This window comes from Paramacrobiotus metropolitanus, unplaced genomic scaffold (genome assembly GCF_019649055.1).
Source record: "Paramacrobiotus metropolitanus isolate TYO unplaced genomic scaffold, Prichtersi_v1.0 Parri_scaffold0000085, whole genome shotgun sequence".
Lineage (NCBI taxonomy): Eukaryota > Metazoa > Tardigrada > Eutardigrada > Parachela > Macrobiotidae > Paramacrobiotus > Paramacrobiotus metropolitanus.
In genome coordinates this window covers 80369-97791 of record NW_026570305.1, presented here as the reverse complement: position 1 = coordinate 97791, position 17423 = coordinate 80369, and the positions used below count along the sequence as shown (strand labels likewise).

Here is a 17423-nt window from a genome sequence, read left to right as displayed (position 1 = left end):
CGATGATTTCAGATACAGTCATAATAATTATGGTATGGTGTCATCCGGCCGACCTAAATTACATGATGTTCGTTGGTCGGTTTCCGGTGGAAATGATGGTAACAATGCTGTTGTTACAAATACCTAGCATAATGCCAAAGTTACTATGAATTATTTGTTAACTGATAATAATGGCAAAATATGCAGTCTTTTAGGCCACAAGCTACATACCTGAAGAGATAAAGCACGGAACTAACGTAAACTATTCGCTGACTATCGTATCGTGGCTGATTGTGCTCCCTGACAAAAGCGTTCTGTGACGGTTGAGCTGCACGGTTGCACCACGGAGAGCATGGTTTACGGGAAAGTAATGCACGCTGCTCGATGTTCGGTGCGGCGTATGCGATGCCCGGCAAGGGGAAGGCATGGGCATGGTTTGGCAGCGGTGCAACGTGATTTTACGGATACAGTATTGGTGTAAAACTGCCGGGGCCGGGTTTATACAGGTGTCGCAAGATCGGCGATGAAGTCATTGTAAAATTACTTGTAGATTACGGATTAATAGGCAATGGAATGCAGAACATTACAGTAATATTCTGATTCCTCAATCGTAGTGTTGTTCTACAGTACCTCCTAGTAGCCTGCTAGTATAACAGCAATCTTTTGGGATTCTATGCTTTGCTTATTCTCGATGCTGTTTTCAGCATAATATTCGACAGAAAAATTATAAAACGCACGAAAAGGTACTGTAAACTTAGGCTGTAATATTATTAACAAAGACTGGGCAGACAGTACGGTAGGTACAGATGTACAGTCTACATGCCGTCCACATGTACTCTGTATTGTACAAGCCGGTCCGGATAAGCCTCTATGAGCAGTTTGAGCCCGTAAAGGTACGTACAGCAGCCACTACAGCTATAATTTCAGATTGAGCGCGCTATTTTGCGCTTAATAGCATGATGGCCACTACTGTGAGTCTGTGACTATACGACGTTCTGGCGTAACCCATTAATTTACATTTTTCGCTATATTTTATCTTAGTGCATATGAATAGCCGCGTATCACATACTTGTCTCTAGACAAGTATGTAATACGCGGCTTCATATGCACTACGATTTTATCGTGCTCATCATCCGGATAGGAATCTGACCACTGCATTAGATAGTACGGCGGTTCAGCAGAGGTGTGTGTTCCTTATTCCTGGATGGAATCTACGGATACAGAATCAATCTCATTTGGTGCCACGTGCGAATATCAGTACGAAATTCAGGGGCATATCGCTGGAGGAGCCTTTGGAAATGTATACGAAGCTTATGTTACAAAAAAGGGAAGTTTCGATGGTCCAGCAAAGGTGGCAGTAAAAGTGATCGTCAACACGCTTGACGAATCGCGTATTTTATCCGACGTCAAAAGTGTGGAAGATTGTCACACGCAATTACTGAGTCTAAAACACTGCAACCTTGTGACATTTTATAAATCCACAATTTTCCAAACACCAGGAGGACAGTCCGTTGAATTCATGATGGAATATTGTGGCGGTACGTACTGCCTAACTACGCAAAAAATCTAAGTTATTCTGAAAAACAAATATGAAATTGCTTTAAAAAGAGATTATACCGATTTTGGCCTCGTTTGACCATTCTCGTTGGCACAATGCGTGCGCGTTTGCTGCATCATTACACAATGATATTTTCACTATAGGTTTGAAAGTTTGAAAACGGGAAAACGAAACGGCAACGAAAAAACTTGAATAACTTATTTTGTTGCCACCTAATTTCGGCGAACTTCCGCCCGCTGTACTGTAGATTTCGCTTACCCTTCTTATGGTTAGTACAACTGTAGAATTTTGAAAATCTCGTTTTCGATCTTGCTACCAAGCTGTAAATTCTCCTCACTCTGTTTTGGGCACTAATGCTTATTTAAGCATAATTAAATTTGTAGATGGAAATTTGGCGGCCTTAATTCAGAAAGTGCGCAACGGTACGCTCAACCTTGGGATAACCTCGATTGTTCGTTGCTCTGTTCATATTGGCAATGGACTCAGCTTCCTCCATTCCAAGCAGATCATCCACGGGGACTTAAAACCGGCCAACGTTGTCATTAATTATTTGCATACCAAGCGGGAAATCGTCAAAATATGTGATCTTGACAGCTGTGTGCAAATGCGACAAAACGCAACTGTTTCTCAGGATATCACACACGGAATCGGCACTGTCCGGTATATGTCGCCTGAAATGCTGAGAAAACATCTTGGCCTGAGAGATGATGGCGAAGTCATTGGAAGAAAAACGGATATCTGGAGTCTCGGTTGCATTATAACCGAACTACTAAACTGCAGTGCTGCTCTCCAAGACCGGTTAATCAGCAGCACTGAGGAGGTCATGGACATTCCAGCTAAAATGTCGGGCGTGGTATTTGCAGGACTGATAGTGAATGGATGGATACCATTTGTACAGTGTGCAGATCCACCCTGTAACCGGGATACTTTAAGTGCCTGTATACGGCGCTGTCTCACGCCCATCCATGAGAGAATTTCAGCGGGTGACCTTACCAAACAGTTACAGGAACACTTTTTTGCTATCCAACACTTGTACAACTACGACAATCAGGTTGCCTTTCAAAGCGCATGGGAAAAACACTGTGCCAATTTTCGTATTAACGGCGTGGGTTGTCGCGCGTCATACGATCTTACAAATCCTAGTCTGCCGAAGCGGCTTCCCGTAGGCATCAGCATGGGCGCGACGTACAGTTGTATAGCGGTTTATCGGGAGGGAAATGGATGCGTGGAGGTCATTGAGAACGACCGTGGACAGCGGTTAACACGGAGCGCCGTAAGATTTGACGGAGAAGATAACCTGGTAGGCACGGCGGCTACCGAACACCGACGCATCTATCCAGATAACACTGTGGATGGCGTAAAGCGCATACTGGGGCGCAGCTTCCACGACCCGCTGGTGCAGTCTGATATGCTTAGATGGCGCTTTACTGTGGTCGATGACAATGGCAAGCCCTGCATACGTATAGTTGATGCTGGCAGTACGACGTTAGTCACACCGGAGAAAATAATAGAAATTCTCTTAAAATATTTGAAAAACGCCGCCAAAGACTTTCTGCACTCGGAGGTATTTGACACAGTTTTAACTGTGCCGGCTTATTTTACCGACTATCAGCGCCAGGCAATGGTTGATGCCGCGAAAGGTGCAGAATGGAATGTCACGCGGATAATTAGCGAACCGGTAGCAGCCGCTACTGCGTGCGCGATGGCGATGTCGATAACTTATCCAGTTGGACAGAAAATATTGGTTTTTGATTTGGGCAGCAGTACACTGGACATATCCATTTTGTCTGCCGCGCCGAGCATGGAGTTTAGAATACTGAGTGCGTACACGGATCCGCAACTCGGAGGTCAAAAATTCAATGATGCCCTAGCGGAGTTTTTGTTAACAGAATTCACCGGGAATAACCACCTTCAGAAAACGGACCTGCAATCAGATTCTGTCCTACAATTAAACAGGGCTGTTCAATTATGTAAAAGAACTTTAAGCTTTCGTGAGGAATACTTGATCCAGGTACCCAAATTTCATGGAAATCAGTTATACCAACGAAACGTACACCGCGCAGATTTCGACCACATCTGTCGAAACATTTTTGACCGCATTATTTCGGCAGTGGGAGCCGCACTAGCGAAATCCGGTGACGCTGCTTCCAGTATCGACAATATCGTGTTGGTGGGTGGATCAAGCGTAATTCCTAAAATCAAAGCACTGCTCAAGTGCTTTTTCCCGGGCAAACCTATTTTGCAAGAAATATACCCTGCTGAATCGGTGGCTCGTGGAGCAGCAATTTATGCGGCTGGAATTAATGGCCAAAGTGCGCTAGCACCTGTTTTTTAAAAAAATTCTTTTCGCCGAGAAAAACCGGTATTTTGAATGCTACGAGTTGGTGTGCGGTTGCGAGCCGTCGCGCCATCGGACGCTCACAATATGGAAACGGGACTGGCGGAATTTCCAATTCGGAAGTATGCATTTTTGAAAAGTGGATACCTTTCCATACTGCATGGTTGAAAAGTTGGAAGTTACTGACTCGGCTCGGCTTTCCATTCGTCGTTAAATTCGAGCGTTAACTGGAAACGAGTGTTTTTCTGCTTTTCATAAGTAGCGTTATATTCTCCTCTACTCTAGCTGACAGTAGCTGTTATTAAAGCAAATGCTGCAATGCCACAGCTGCTTTGTTATGTTACTTTTACCCCCACTGGCCCCGAAGATAGAAGACGTTGGTTATTTGTTATTGTTAAAATTTTAATAATTATCAAGTAGTTCACAAGCGCTCGCAGTTTTACTTACTTTTACCATTATCGTTCTTATCTATACATGTATTTCGCATCCTGATTCAAGGCTGTATATTCTGACAGCACTAGTACGGAGAATAAGGACTCTAAACACGATGTTTGCAAAAATAATGCGATGTAAAAACCGAGAACGACCGTCCGCTTGCCCTTAGGGCGTCTCTACTATAGTTGTCTAATTAATTGTGCAGCTGTCACTCTGCCTGTCAGCAGTAAAGTCTGACTATCTTGAATATTAAAATCACACCACTTACTTTGGTAAGCTTTATAGCTGCGCAATTCAAGCTAACGACTCAACAAAAGGTCACTTCACAGTCTTGCAGCCAAAATAATTTATGTACTTCAGAAGTATAAAATATTTTCGATGTGGCACGGTTCGTACACGTGAAGTTTTTCAGGGCATGTTTTTTGTTTTGTATGATTGCATCCATGTTGTATTGGTATCCATTCCGCAGTATCCTTTATTTCCCCCCTGTAAAATTATCCGGATGCTTGAAAGACACGGATACGGTAGGAATACGTTTAGATGCGTTGGGATGCTGCAGACTGCAGTTAATTGTGACTTCAAAGCTATATATAGCAGGATACATGGAGGATATGTCAAAGATACTGTGAAATGTGAGAAAACGATGTGATTCTGTTGCTTTCAAAGGTGGTACACATGTAAACATCTCTTGCTATCCTGGTACTTACATTGTTATTGTGGTCGTTCTTTTTAGTTTCCGACGTTTTCCTCGTTTCCTTGCGAGTAGATTTTCTAAGCCACAGTATCCTTCCTGTACACTTTATATGTCCTGCCAATTTCTTAGGTTTTCTTAGTTTTTCTTACAAAGTACTACGCAGTTCTTCTTAGTGGAATACATATGGGACACGTAAAAGATACTGTACAGAAGCATTAGAATACGGCAGCGAACAAATGGAAATCGTGAGTACATGGGGGATGCCGGATACGCGAAGGATACCTTGTGGTAAGGAAGGATACTGCGGATATAATTAAGCAAACATGCCTCAAAGATTTAACGTGTAAAGTCGTACGTATCTACTGTACGAAGTCGTACGTCTCTACTCGTATATGTCGTTTTCGCCCAGAGTTTGCACTTTACAATCTATTTGTAAATCCGTTAACGAATTCCCCATTCTAATGTGCGCATACAAATAAGGCAGCGAAATTTCAGACGTCCAAGGTGGAGCAAAGTACAAAAAAAACTACGAACAAGGTACTGCAGGCTCTTTCAGTTTACGGACAATCTCATCAACCGTTTGCTCCACCGGCCCATCATCCACCCTCACCACCACTGCGCCCTCATCGGCACCCGGCTCCTCCAGTGTCGCCAACTGACTATCCAGCAACCTGGCCGGCATGAAATGCCCCTTCCTCCTGCCCATCCGTCCTTCCAGCAACTGCCTCTCCGCCTGCAAATACACCAGCCGCACATTCTTTCGTTCTCCCACAATCAGCTCCCGGTAGGACCGCTTCAACGCCGAGCATGTGACGACACCGTACGGATGGGTATCGATCCACTCGGCGATTTTCTGCAGCCAGGGAAGGCGGTCCGCGTCCGTCAGGGGGGTACCGGACTGCATTTTGGCGTGGTTGGCAGGTGAATGGAGATCATCGCCTTCTTGGAACGGCCACTGTAGACGATTCGCTAGGGCGGAGGCGATAGTGGATTTGCCGGAGCCGGAGACGCCCATGATGACAATGACACAAGGAAGGAGCTCCATAGGAAGGGGATCAAGTGGGGAAGACATTGTACACGTACCGTCCAAATGTGTGTCAATAAATATCCCTATGCGATGTTTTCCTAAAGGCTCTTCATCCGTTCGCAGAATACGAGTTAACGCTTTTCCACGGCTAACAACCAACTTCATAATCCTCCGGTTGGACCAACGGAGATGTTAATTACTTGCGTAGAAAAAAATTATTACGGGCGGGTTGAAGAGTTCTGAAATCGCAGGGAATGCTCTTCCATGCAAACCTAAAGAAGCACCATAAAATTTGCTAGCGATCGTGGTCGTAATAACTCCTTTGAGTCTTGTTATGCAGTACAGCTGGAGTTCTACGTAGATGTTGCTGGTGAATGGTGCTCGGTAATCTTGACCGTTGTGGCTGGGGTTCTGCTATCAGATGTCATGGGAATCAAAATGGATCATGACAACAAAACTTTATTAAATTTTACTACACAGTTAGTCGAGTACTTACTTAACTGAACTGACTGCAAAGAGAAAAGGCACATGTCAATCGTCGACAATCGATACGAGTACAGAGTACTGTACACCTGAATGATTTCTCGTGCATTACTGTACATACTTATCTACAGGCTACAGTATGTATCGTACAGTATTGTATACTGTGCAGTAGCCGGTAAATCATAATATGGGCAGTAATAAGAAACAGGTCTGGTACACGGCAGCAACAGCTGTTCGCCTGCTCCATTTTCGCACACTTTGCAATTAAAAATTAATAAGTCTCATGGTCGTGAAATTCCTTCTCATCAGCTGAAATTACTGATAACGCTAGACGGACGGTTATCGGCTTTATAAACACGGCTGTACAAACTGCTTATGTAACTGGTACAGTAACCGCATGTACAATTTAAAGTACTCGTACTGTCGTACAGGCTGACAAAACTGGAACTAACAATTATTGTTGTTAATAGTTTAGCGGTGATTTATGTACTGGCAGAAAACAGAATCTCACGATTATCACCGCATTGTTCATCCACTGCAGACAAAAAAAAAACAGTGTATACCAAAATTTGATGATTGTTATAAGTCACGCTGGGATTTTAGTGATTTCGAACAGCCATGCTATCAGTCTTTGATTTATGATGCAGTTCGCTAGCGAGCTTGTTCAGATGCTCCTGTTAACTGCACAGTGCAGTTAACACTTTAAACAGCATTGATTTTATACTTCGCACCAGCGTAAGTCAAGAGTCTCCAACTGCCACACGCATGTTTCGATAAGGACGGTTTCACTTACTTTGACCTGTTCGCTTAATTTCTTGCCGTTTTTATTTTGTTGTGCTCACCACATATATTTTCTCGGCCATTTCTTGCATTCGTTAATTTTACATTTTGTTTTCTACAAAATTCTTTTATTATATCCCTTTACGATAGGACAATTCCACATCACCGAATCACGAAGAAAGAACACATAAATTTGCACCCTCAAAAAAGGTTCAGCCTGTCCAAGTGGGCCGGTAAATAACTATCGGTACAAACAAACGGGTCAAAGAAACAGAAATCTGTAAAACTAGGTAAAAGTTTTCTTATCATAGAAAAGTAATCCGGCTTTTTTATCACTCATTCCGATCAACAGTCTAAGCCAAGGCGAATCCCTGCGTCTGCTGCATGGCCAGCAGCAGTTTGTCCCGCAACGCCCGCTCACTGGTGTACTTGGGCAGATCGAGGATGTTGAAGCAGGTGTGCGCTACCGGCAGGTAATTCTCCCCGCCCCCCGCCGGCTGGATGATGATCTAAGCAAAAAAGCCAGAAGTTCAATATTAACAAGGAAAATTTGCTAAAAATACTACAACTACATACGAAAAACACACTAAAAGGAAAAATCAAACATTCTTCCTATTCGAATTACGTAAGCAATTGACGTACGCGGACGGCTTTCATTCCCAAGATGGGTATGCGATCACAGCCGGTGAGGAACAAGAGGAACTTTTTCTTCTGCTCCAGCTCCAACGAATGGAAGACGCGCCAGAACATCTTGATGGTCGGGTGTTCGGCGGTGAAGTCACCTTTGTACACGGCAGCCTGCACAACACCGAGAAACCACGGTCAACCACGCACACCAACGGTTATTCAATGCAAGATAATAAAACATGCGTCAACATGCTTTTAAAAAAAGCTAATCCGGTCGGTGTTTTTATTTTGGTAAACCCTGTTAACCGCTGTTTAGCGTACGATCAAATATCTTCAGATCCCAAGGAAGCTCGATGTTTGACCGCTACACTACGATATTTACCCTAATGGCACGTTAATAAAAGCGCGCCAAGCTTGTATACTGACGAAAACTATTCGGCATTCGAAAACAAGCATGCAGAAATGGAAATCGCAACATCTAAATTCCAAATCCAATAGTGGCGTGTAGCGATGCACTACTATGTACTTACTACTTACGAACCAACTTACGAACCAAATAATTATAATTTTCTAAATATTTTTCCAACTCATGTATTACAAGAAGATCCCATAAGCCTCCAAAACCCAACATTACCGCTCATCGTTAATAAAACGAGTTGCAGGAGAATTTTTAGTATTAGTTGATTCATACAACGGTCAACGGGGCACGTTTGGTTACCTCCTGTAGTTCTTTCCAGTCGTAATTCTCATTGCCGCACACCATGGCCATGAGCTCCTGTGGATGGAACAACTCGAGGATCTTCCACCGCAGACGCGATGAAACCCTTCGTAGAACGCCGCGAATTGTCCCTCCACGGCTTTGTTCAGCACATAATCCACGTACAAATCCACATACTCCTGCCGGTTGTCCTTTGTAACGGCAATATCCTCCCCGTTCGGCTTCAGCGGCACGATCGCCGTCTCCCCGAAGGATTCCTGAGAGATGGTGAAGTTCAACGCGAAGATCTCTTCCCACCGTTGCCTTCGTCTGCAGTTCAGCTGTTCCAATATATATCAACGACATCGGTACTTGACGGCATTGAGAAAGAAACATAGAAAACTCGGAAACAAAACCGAACAGCCGACTGCCATATGGCGCCTTAGTCGTTATACAAGCCAACCATCATCTCACATCAAATTCAATTTCCTCAACATATACAAATTACAGATACCTGCATTCTAACGTTTTACTGCACTTAAAAAACAAACCACCTAACCCATAGCGAAATTCAGATAAATAAGAACACATGGATGAAATCACGCAAGTCTTGGGGTTTGCCACAACACTACGGTATCAACAAAAATGTGGGTACACAACGGTCAACGAGTTCCGTAATCTCACCGAAGACGCGTTTCAAAAGCTAGCAACGCCCGACAGCCAATACGGCAGTGAAATATCACAAAACAAATTTTCTGTCCTCGTACTGAAGAATTTTAAAGAAACCACAAATCCTAACATTACATAAACTAAACATTAATATCGCTTATTAGCCTTACCGGCGCACAGTGGGCATGAGGCCGTCGAGATCCTGCAGAATAGGCTTAATATTCAGTAGCTTCTTATACAGCACCAGCGGGAAATTCACATCCACAATCGTCGCTGCAAATTAATCGTTAAACCTTTACTGCTGCAGTACTGCTGTTCGAGTTGTACAAAAAATTGAATTCTTATTTCGCGGCAGGCAGTGATTTTTAACAGCCGGAAATCAATGCGACTGCACAATCGTAAGAAAGATCCAATAAGTTACTAGCGTGCCTTTATACTACAACATTCCCATATCGGAAGAACATACCGTTATAAATGGCCAATCCGCAAATAATGCCGACCATATAAAAGCGATCTTTGCTCTCGAAACTGTTGCCGTTGAAGTAAATACTCCGTGACTCTTCGTAGTAGGTGAACATGCCGTATTTCGGGTCGAGCAATTCGCGCATCAGAAGCATAAAAAATTCCTGTAAAGATTGTCAATGAAATATCAGGACAGCGTAGTAAATCATACGTCCAATGCGCGGTGAACAAAAAATGTTATGCGGAATATTACACGAGTAACAACCACGCAATAAATTCGAAATTAAAATACATTTTTATGCAGCTATATCCTCGTTAAAAATCGTCATTCACTAGTACAAGGCCATAAAAATAATGTAAAAATGTTCGCAAGGTACATCGATTCGCCAATACATAACAAAATACATCCTTATGTTTTCTATATGGTTCAAAAACAGCGCAATAACCCATTAATGGTTAAAAGTGGGTGAAATATGATAAAAACGCAAAACGTTTGTAAATCAGGCAGAAATTCGCACCTTTTTAACACCGCCGGCATCCTCCGCGTCTTCACCGGTAAACCACACCTTCAGCGGACGTTTCAGGTCGCCTCGTTCTAAAAACAGAACAACCTAATTAATAAAATCGGTTTAAAGTCAAATTCACCTGATATCAGCACAAAAACAAATTCATTAACGAAACCGCTTTTGTCAAATGCAACCACGCTACAGCAAACTGCATTAACACACCTTTGAAACTCCAGATCTGGTCCAGCGTGTCCTTGAGCAAATCATTGCGGGAGACGTACAGATTGAGAAAGACCACCTGTTGCGGATGCATGGCCGCGCCGCTGGTGCCCTGCGCCGCCGCCCGGATGAAGTTCATCATGAAATCCGAATGGTTCATCGAGTTCACCGCTTCCTGTAAAAAACAACCCCGATAAACCGCACACTTCTCGCCAATTCCACAAAAATTGCTCACCTCCATCTGCAGCATGGAATCAGCCTGCAGCAGCATCGTTTTGGCTTGCGGATCAAAAGTGAAGGCGTAATTACAAAACGATAGTGTCATTAACTGAAAAACAACAACAAAGGAAGATAAAGAATGGCTTAATATGTTCTCTGCGACGAAGATACACTAGCAGAGAAATTCTTTCTCCGTCGAGTTTTATCGTAATGATCTATGCCTTATACTAATATAAAAGCCAGCAATTTTAGTAAGTTTTTATTGCAGTTTATTAAATTTTTTATCGATAGGCACGACTGGAATAAACGAACAAAAATTTCCAAATATTATTGACTGATGCGTTAATTTAGCACACGGTAATTAAATAAAATTATTTTTTTTAAATGAATAAAAATTGGTATTTATTTGTAATTCAGCAACCGCCGAAGGCCTGTATCCAAACCATCCTCACCCGTGTTCGTTGATCGGCATGGTACCAGTTCTTGTAGTCCATCATGATGTTGACCTTATCCGTGATCTCCGGTATGTAGAATTTCTCGTACATCAGCGCGCCGAACTCGTTGACGGCTCGCAGACGATTATTGGCTTCGTACAGCACCGTCAAGGCGTCGAGAAGACTGTGCATGCCCCGCCAGTAGCGCTCCTTCTGGATCAACTCGCCCACTTTCGGCATCAGCAAGATCACCACTACACTGTCTTTGTACAACTACAAACAACCAGCCAACACGGGTGTTCATAAAAAATCCAGCCGCATTTTGATGGATAACAAGCTCTGAATAGGGCTACTACCCGGTTCGCAATAAACAGCACTTTTACGATTTTTCCATCCAGTAAGAACAGCGTAGAGCGGTGGATACATACTTGAACGCAATTCTTTGCATCTACAGAGTACTACAAACTGCACCCACAGAACAAAAGAAAAGTTACTAAAAAATCACTTTTTATATTTTTCGTCTCTAATCCACCGTATCTTCCAGGAGAACTCGTTTCTCACATTGCACATTTCAAATTTTACGAAAAAAAACCTAGCCCGCTATTGATTAACCGAAAAAATTTATTTGTGTACAACCACTTCGCGGTCAACTTGAAGCATCAGTCAGGCAGAAAACCTGTTGAGTGTCTCCTTTTGCAAGAACCGCTGAAAATCCTGCCAACACAGAAAAGGAAAGCAGTGCCTTACCTGGACGTATTTTTCGAAAATTCCTAGCGGAACAATGGACATCCAGGAACGCACGACGCCTTTGGGTATGTCGCCGAGACTGGCGAGGGCATGGGCAAAGGGGACGATGTACTCCAGGACACGGTCGACGCTGAGGGAGGCCGTGAAGACGGGGAAGAGCGGCAGCAAAAGGAACACGCGCAGGCACTCCATGTTGGCCGGATTAGTCGACAAGTTTGGCAGGACTTTACTGCGGATCTTGTCCATAATACTGTCGCGCACAATCTACAAACAGAAACAGAAGCATCGACCGCCAAATGCGCCACTCAAGCTCATTCCCCACATCAAATTCGGTTTATTAGGGAATCGCGTTCCATGTTCCCACTTGCAACAACAAAATTTAAAGAATACTCGCTTTTCAAAAAAGAAAGCCATGCAATTATTTCACAAGTTTGTATCATTATCAGTAACTGAATCTCGCTCAAAGTATCGAGACAGCCCCTCCACTACGTTCGCCATCGATATAAAAAAAAGCTTTCTCCAAGCATGCATTTCAACCATCTCGCAGCGGAAACTTGCAGATACCAGTGAAACTAAAATCTACATTTTCCGTAAATAAATAAATTCAGCGAAGCACTTCAGTACAATTAATTTAGTACAATAATTAAAAAACTGTAAATCCATTTAAATCTGGTAAACTGTAAATTAAGATTCGTCCATGAATAAATAATTTCCTCAGTCAAAGTGGCGCATACCACCCCCACCCACCGGTTTCATGGCGGCGGCCAGCTCCTCCAACGCTCTCTCCGCCACGCTCATCGCCACGCCGCAGTTTTTACTAGATAAAAAGTAGTGCTCCTCCCCCGGACCGAGGAAGGCCCCGTTCCAGGCCGCCACACTGCCGCACATCACCTCCAACTCGCGCTGCTCCGTCTCCTCCAGCATCTCGTCCTCGCCGGATAACAAGCTCAACGCTTTCACCAGCCGCTCCACCACCGTCTCCGTCAAGACTAATAGACCGCGCGGCGGACGCTCCTCGCGGAAGTCGACGGGCGGGAGGGGCGCGGTGCCCATGGTGACGCTGGCGAAGGACTGGTCGCCACCGGCGAAGAGTTCATGTAACGTTAATCCCGAATTGCGCATCAGGTCGAAGGCGCCGTGGCAGATGACTGGGTGCTGGTGGTTGACGCGACTGCCAGTGCCCATGCCTAATTGGCCGGAACCGCCTTTCCCGAATACGAAGATCTTGCCGGTGGCCGCCACGTACGTCATCGTGTGGAATCTACAGTCACAGATTCAATAAAAAAACTCAATGCTCCAGAAATCTAGTTAACTCAATGCTCCAGAAATCTAGAGAAATCTAGTTAACTGGATGTACATATCATAAATAAGATTAGTGCACTACCAGACACTAGAACTGGGCTATAGTACGAGTACAGTAATTTCCTTGTGGGCATAGGTGACACTGCACTAAAAAAATTCCCATAGTGACGGATTTTTAAAAAATCATGAAAGGCGCTACCACGTCCCAGTGGCAGATGAGCAGATGCTGATTATTTTGACAAAAAACACAATTATCCCGTCGTTGAGATCTGAAATGGTGTTCTTAACTTGAACATTCTTAAAGCAGAGTTTAAGGCCAAACGATCTTAGGGTAATTGCACGCAGTTGACACTGTACTACGAAAAGTCCCTGAAACAACCTGACGATTTAGCAATTAATTTGTGCATGACAAGGGGATTAAATAACGCGAACATAATCAGCCCGACGGCACGCTATCAGCCTCTCCCAAGTACATTCGCAAAAAAATTTCCAAATTATGCGGTTTCCGGGGAAAACCCCATTCACTCAGCTATTACATCAACCGCTGAATTCTCCGCAGACAAAGCAACCTTAACTTGGAAAGGCGACAGGAAATCAACCCATTCGTTCCACAATTTAATGCGACCAACGTACCTGCCAACGCAGATCTGCGTGACGTTACTGCCCATCAGCTCGAAGACTTTGCGCGGATTGACCTCGCTGTGCGTGGGTCCGTGGCCCAACTGCCCGTGACCGCCGGCGCCAAAGGTAAACACACCTGCATGACACAGCGGTTCTAAATTGTACGGCTGTTAACCTTACTTCCAATAATACGCGAATTAATCCAACGCATTCGTTGCCCAATTGTATCCAGCAAAGTGCCAAATACCAAACGTGTTGAAAACGTAAAGGCGAAAAAAAAACACCAAAAAAGACAATGAATTAAATTGGTTTGGTGCATCACGAAATAAATTAGATACTCGTATAAATTTACTTATTCGCTAACTGCTACTACCAAATTTTATTTACAAAATACAAAATAAGCTTGTATTTTTTGCGGACACTTTAAATAAAAATAATACAGTCGGCAAGATAACCAACCTCCATCGGCTGTCAGCGCCACAGAATGCTCTTCACCGCAAGCCAGATAGCAGACGCGCTGATTCTTGAATGACTTAATTTGCGAATAATTGTTCCGATCTGAAAACACACAAACGCTAGTGCAACCAACCAGCTTTCGACAACATACTGTACCTACAGTACTAAGCAACAAACCGAGAAAAGCAAACCCCAAGATTCTACCATACAGTGAGTTCGCTTTCTAGCCGCATTTCGAAAAATACGCAAGTTCACATCCGGATGTCAAAAATCTACTCAATGCCAAGACGGTCACAGAAAAATGCAAAAAATGTTTTACGTTCAACAAATCTAACCGAATTACAGTCGTCCTTGCTACTGCCGCTGTTACGGCATTAACCGCCAACCCACTATTAAGCCAGCACACTACGATTCAACTCCACAGCGATACCGTAGATCACACTAACATACAGTACAGTCATACACATTTCCTACATTAAATCGACAAGCGCGCGTCAGATGTCGCTTTGTCAGATATTAGAGACAGACACCATTAACTTCCGTTCAGTTTCGCTGAATAATAATGCCGCTTACCATGCTGATCGCCGATGCCCAGCTGTCCAAAATCGTTTTTCCCCGTGGAGTATGCCGAGCCGGATTTCGATAGGACGACGGCATGGGAGGCACCGGCGGAGATCTGCTGTATCGGCAGACCGACCAGGGATTTCATGGTCTGTGGTGTTGTTACGCTGTCCTTATGTCCAATGCCTAGTTGACCTACTCGTACGACAGAGAAGTGGGGAAAACGTCAGCACCAATAAATGCACCGCATCTCAAAGTTTTTCTTACAGTGTAAATAGGGCTTATTTTGTTAAATCAAATTTATCGTTGACCAAATTAGATTTCATTTATCCTTTTTGATTCCTCGCGGTTTTAAAAGAAAAAGAAATCCCAATGAGCCGAAAGTGACAGCATCGACGTGGCCAAAATATATCCATTATCGATACAAAAAAGATGAATAAAAATCATCGGTACAAGAAATTTCATCAACCATTGAAAAAACGGCGAAAATAACAGCTTGTAACTAACGCAAAACTGAATAGCTTATCAAAAGACAAAAAGCAACATTCTGAAGCATCAAAATAATGTGACAATCGCAGCTACAAAACAATGTACCTAATTAATAAATAATTATGTATATAATGGATATGGATATGCTCCTATAATTATTAGTCTCTCACCAAAGACATTCTTCCCCCAAACGTAGATATTTCCCGCTGCAAAACGAAGGTTCGATAACAAAAAACGCGGTGGATGTTCGAATTTTTTATAGACAAACGTAGTTTGTCTCATCATTAGTACAAACGTAGTTTGTACCATCATCCAGTGCCATGGAAAATTCGTCTCCGCAGCAAATTTGCACGATGTATTCATGGGCCAGATACCGTATCAATCTGCGAGAAAACACTCAGAAAATTAATCATCCGGTCTATACGCATAAATCGACGCTACCCGAGCAATAAATAACAAAGCACAAACTGCAACTTCAATTAAACAAAACTGAATCCAATAAAAGCCCGATACAATCAAGCAAAATGAACGACACAATTTTTCACAATTAGCCGGAATGAGCCACACATATACAAGTCCGTGAAGGATTAACATTCAGTGTACCAAACTCACTTGGGAGTGCGTAGTGCGTCGGGATCACTGTCGCGGCCACACTGACCGGAAGCGTTCCAGCCCCAGCTGAAGATCTGGCCGCCGTCGCTCAGGGCCAACGAATGGCCCACGCCCGCCGCTGCCTGTACAATGTTGTGATGCTTCAGATTCTCAATCTGACCTAGAAAATTGAAAAAGAGAATCATCCACCGCTTGGCTAAAAGGCCAAAGAAAAAAGCGGATTGGATGGTGCATCATGATTTTAATCTTTCAAACCGCAATTAATCACGTACTAACCCAGTACAACTGAAAACAGCCAGAAACGCACAAATTTCCATGAGGAATTTAAAATAAAACAAAAAAGAAAATTCAATATTTCACATTTTACTGTTTTCGATTTCAGTACTAATTCTGAATTAAAATATTTACGCTTATCAGACTGCTATCAGCAACAATTTCACAGATTCTGGAAAGCGTTAAATGGTAAATTTTTAAAAAATGGTAAATTTTTTAAAAACGTGGTAACGTGGTGAATTTTTAAAAAATAACTGTACAATAATCACAGCAAACTATTATTTTAATTTCTACGGTTTAACCAATTTTCCACCGTTGTTGAAATTATAATTATTGTACTGGGAAATGGGAAGTACAGACTGTACTCCTCGCGATTCTTGTTATCACAGGTAAAAAAATCGTTTAAATTAATGGACAACAAAGCAACAACGTAAATAACATCCCTGCAGAGAACGGATCAGTCTTACCAGGTTTCTTGAGCGTTCCCCCGTTGTACTCGCGTCCCAGCTGGCCGTGCTCGTTCGTCCCGCACGACCACACACTGCCGTCCACCAGCACGAACAGCGTGTGCTTCTGGCCGCAGGCGATCTGGCTGACCTGTAGATTCTGCCGCTGGAAGCAGTCCAGCACGCGCGGCCCATTGTCGTCCACCTCGGTGGAGGCGCCCAGTCCCAGCTGGCCCTCCTGATTGTTACCCCACGCCAACACCGTCGTTCGCTCCATCGAAAATATCACAGTCAAAACATACACATATCACGGCGATAAATTTTCCGGAGGTAGCGGATAATCACAGCATCACAATGAGTCCATCAGACAGAGCGATAAAATCCCAATAAAATTATCAAGGAACGATCGAGGTAGGGTCCCTCAAAAAAATTAAAATACATACTACTTTTCCCCGAATCTGGTATCACAGAACGGCTAAGACACTCCTGTCGTGATTGGCACAACGTTTCTACTGGTTTTTAGGAAAAAGTCGGGAATCCAGAAATTTCTTTTCTTTTAATTTAAAGGCGCTTAACTGTGATGAATAAGACGACTGACTGATCATCCCGTTTTGACGTAATCGCTGCAGATGCGTTTGTAAGATTGTTTGCAAAACATGAAAACAAGTCATGAAATTTTGCCCATTCATTCGCGATGTGAGCGGAGTGACGGGCGGCTGTCCCTGTCTGACGGTATCCGCGGGCGGTCGAGCTAAGTATTACTGTAGATATGGTGAGCCGCCGAGCAGC

General features: G+C 43.5%; 3 protein-coding genes across 5 annotated transcripts; 1 reads left to right on the top strand and 2 right to left on the bottom strand.

The window, feature by feature from the left end:
• Window positions 1–582: 582 nt before the first annotated feature.
• On the top strand, window positions 583–4404 carry LOC129596013 (heat shock 70 kDa protein 1A-like). Of its 3 annotated transcripts, none has more exons than XM_055493166.1 (3): window positions 583–722; window positions 1121–1517; window positions 1921–4404. In XM_055493166.1, the coding sequence occupies exons 2-3, from the start codon at window positions 1184–1186 to the stop codon at window positions 3870–3872; spliced, it is 2286 nt and encodes a 761-aa protein (XP_055349141.1). In that variant the 5' UTR covers window positions 583–722; window positions 1121–1183; the 3' UTR covers window positions 3873–4404. The 3 variants fall into 3 exon arrangements, with proteins under 3 accessions (XP_055349141.1, XP_055349139.1, XP_055349140.1); XM_055493164.1 differs by having other exon boundaries at window positions 590–872; XM_055493165.1 differs by having other exon boundaries at window positions 590–1517.
• Window positions 4405–5123: 719 nt separating this feature from the next.
• LOC129596044 (gluconokinase-like) lies at window positions 5124–6750 on the bottom strand. The gene has a single exon (XM_055493200.1). The coding sequence runs from the start codon at window positions 6194–6196 to the stop codon at window positions 5531–5533; it is 666 nt and encodes a 221-aa protein (XP_055349175.1). The 5' UTR covers window positions 6197–6750; the 3' UTR covers window positions 5124–5530.
• A 664-nt stretch (window positions 6751–7414) lies between these two features.
• LOC129595984 (probable E3 ubiquitin-protein ligase HERC4) lies at window positions 7415–17270 on the bottom strand. Its single transcript, XM_055493123.1, is given in 19 exon segments — window positions 7415–7803; window positions 7937–8092; window positions 8640–8722; window positions 8725–8972; window positions 9458–9560; window positions 9754–9913; window positions 10268–10344; window positions 10478–10649; window positions 10710–10802; window positions 11146–11400; window positions 11875–12138; window positions 12622–13135; window positions 13810–13933; window positions 14257–14355; window positions 14827–15009; window positions 15474–15509; window positions 15610–15686; window positions 15916–16075; window positions 16656–17270. Coding segments are annotated over 19 exon segments (3216 nt in total). The 5' UTR covers window positions 16912–17270; the 3' UTR covers window positions 7415–7647.
• Window positions 17271–17423: the final 153 nt, after the last annotated feature.

Coding starts and splice junctions, on each gene's coding strand:
- LOC129596013 (XM_055493166.1), top strand. CDS start 1,184: ATGGAATCTACGGATACAGAATCAATCTCATTTGGTGCCACGTGCGAA. Junction 1,518..1,920: donor CATGATGGAATATTGTGGCG/GTACGTACTGCC, acceptor TTAAATTTGTAG/ATGGAAATTTGGCGGCCTTA.
- LOC129596044 (XM_055493200.1), bottom strand. CDS start 6,196: ATGAAGTTGGTTGTTAGCCGTGGAAAAGCGTTAACTCGTATTCTGCGA.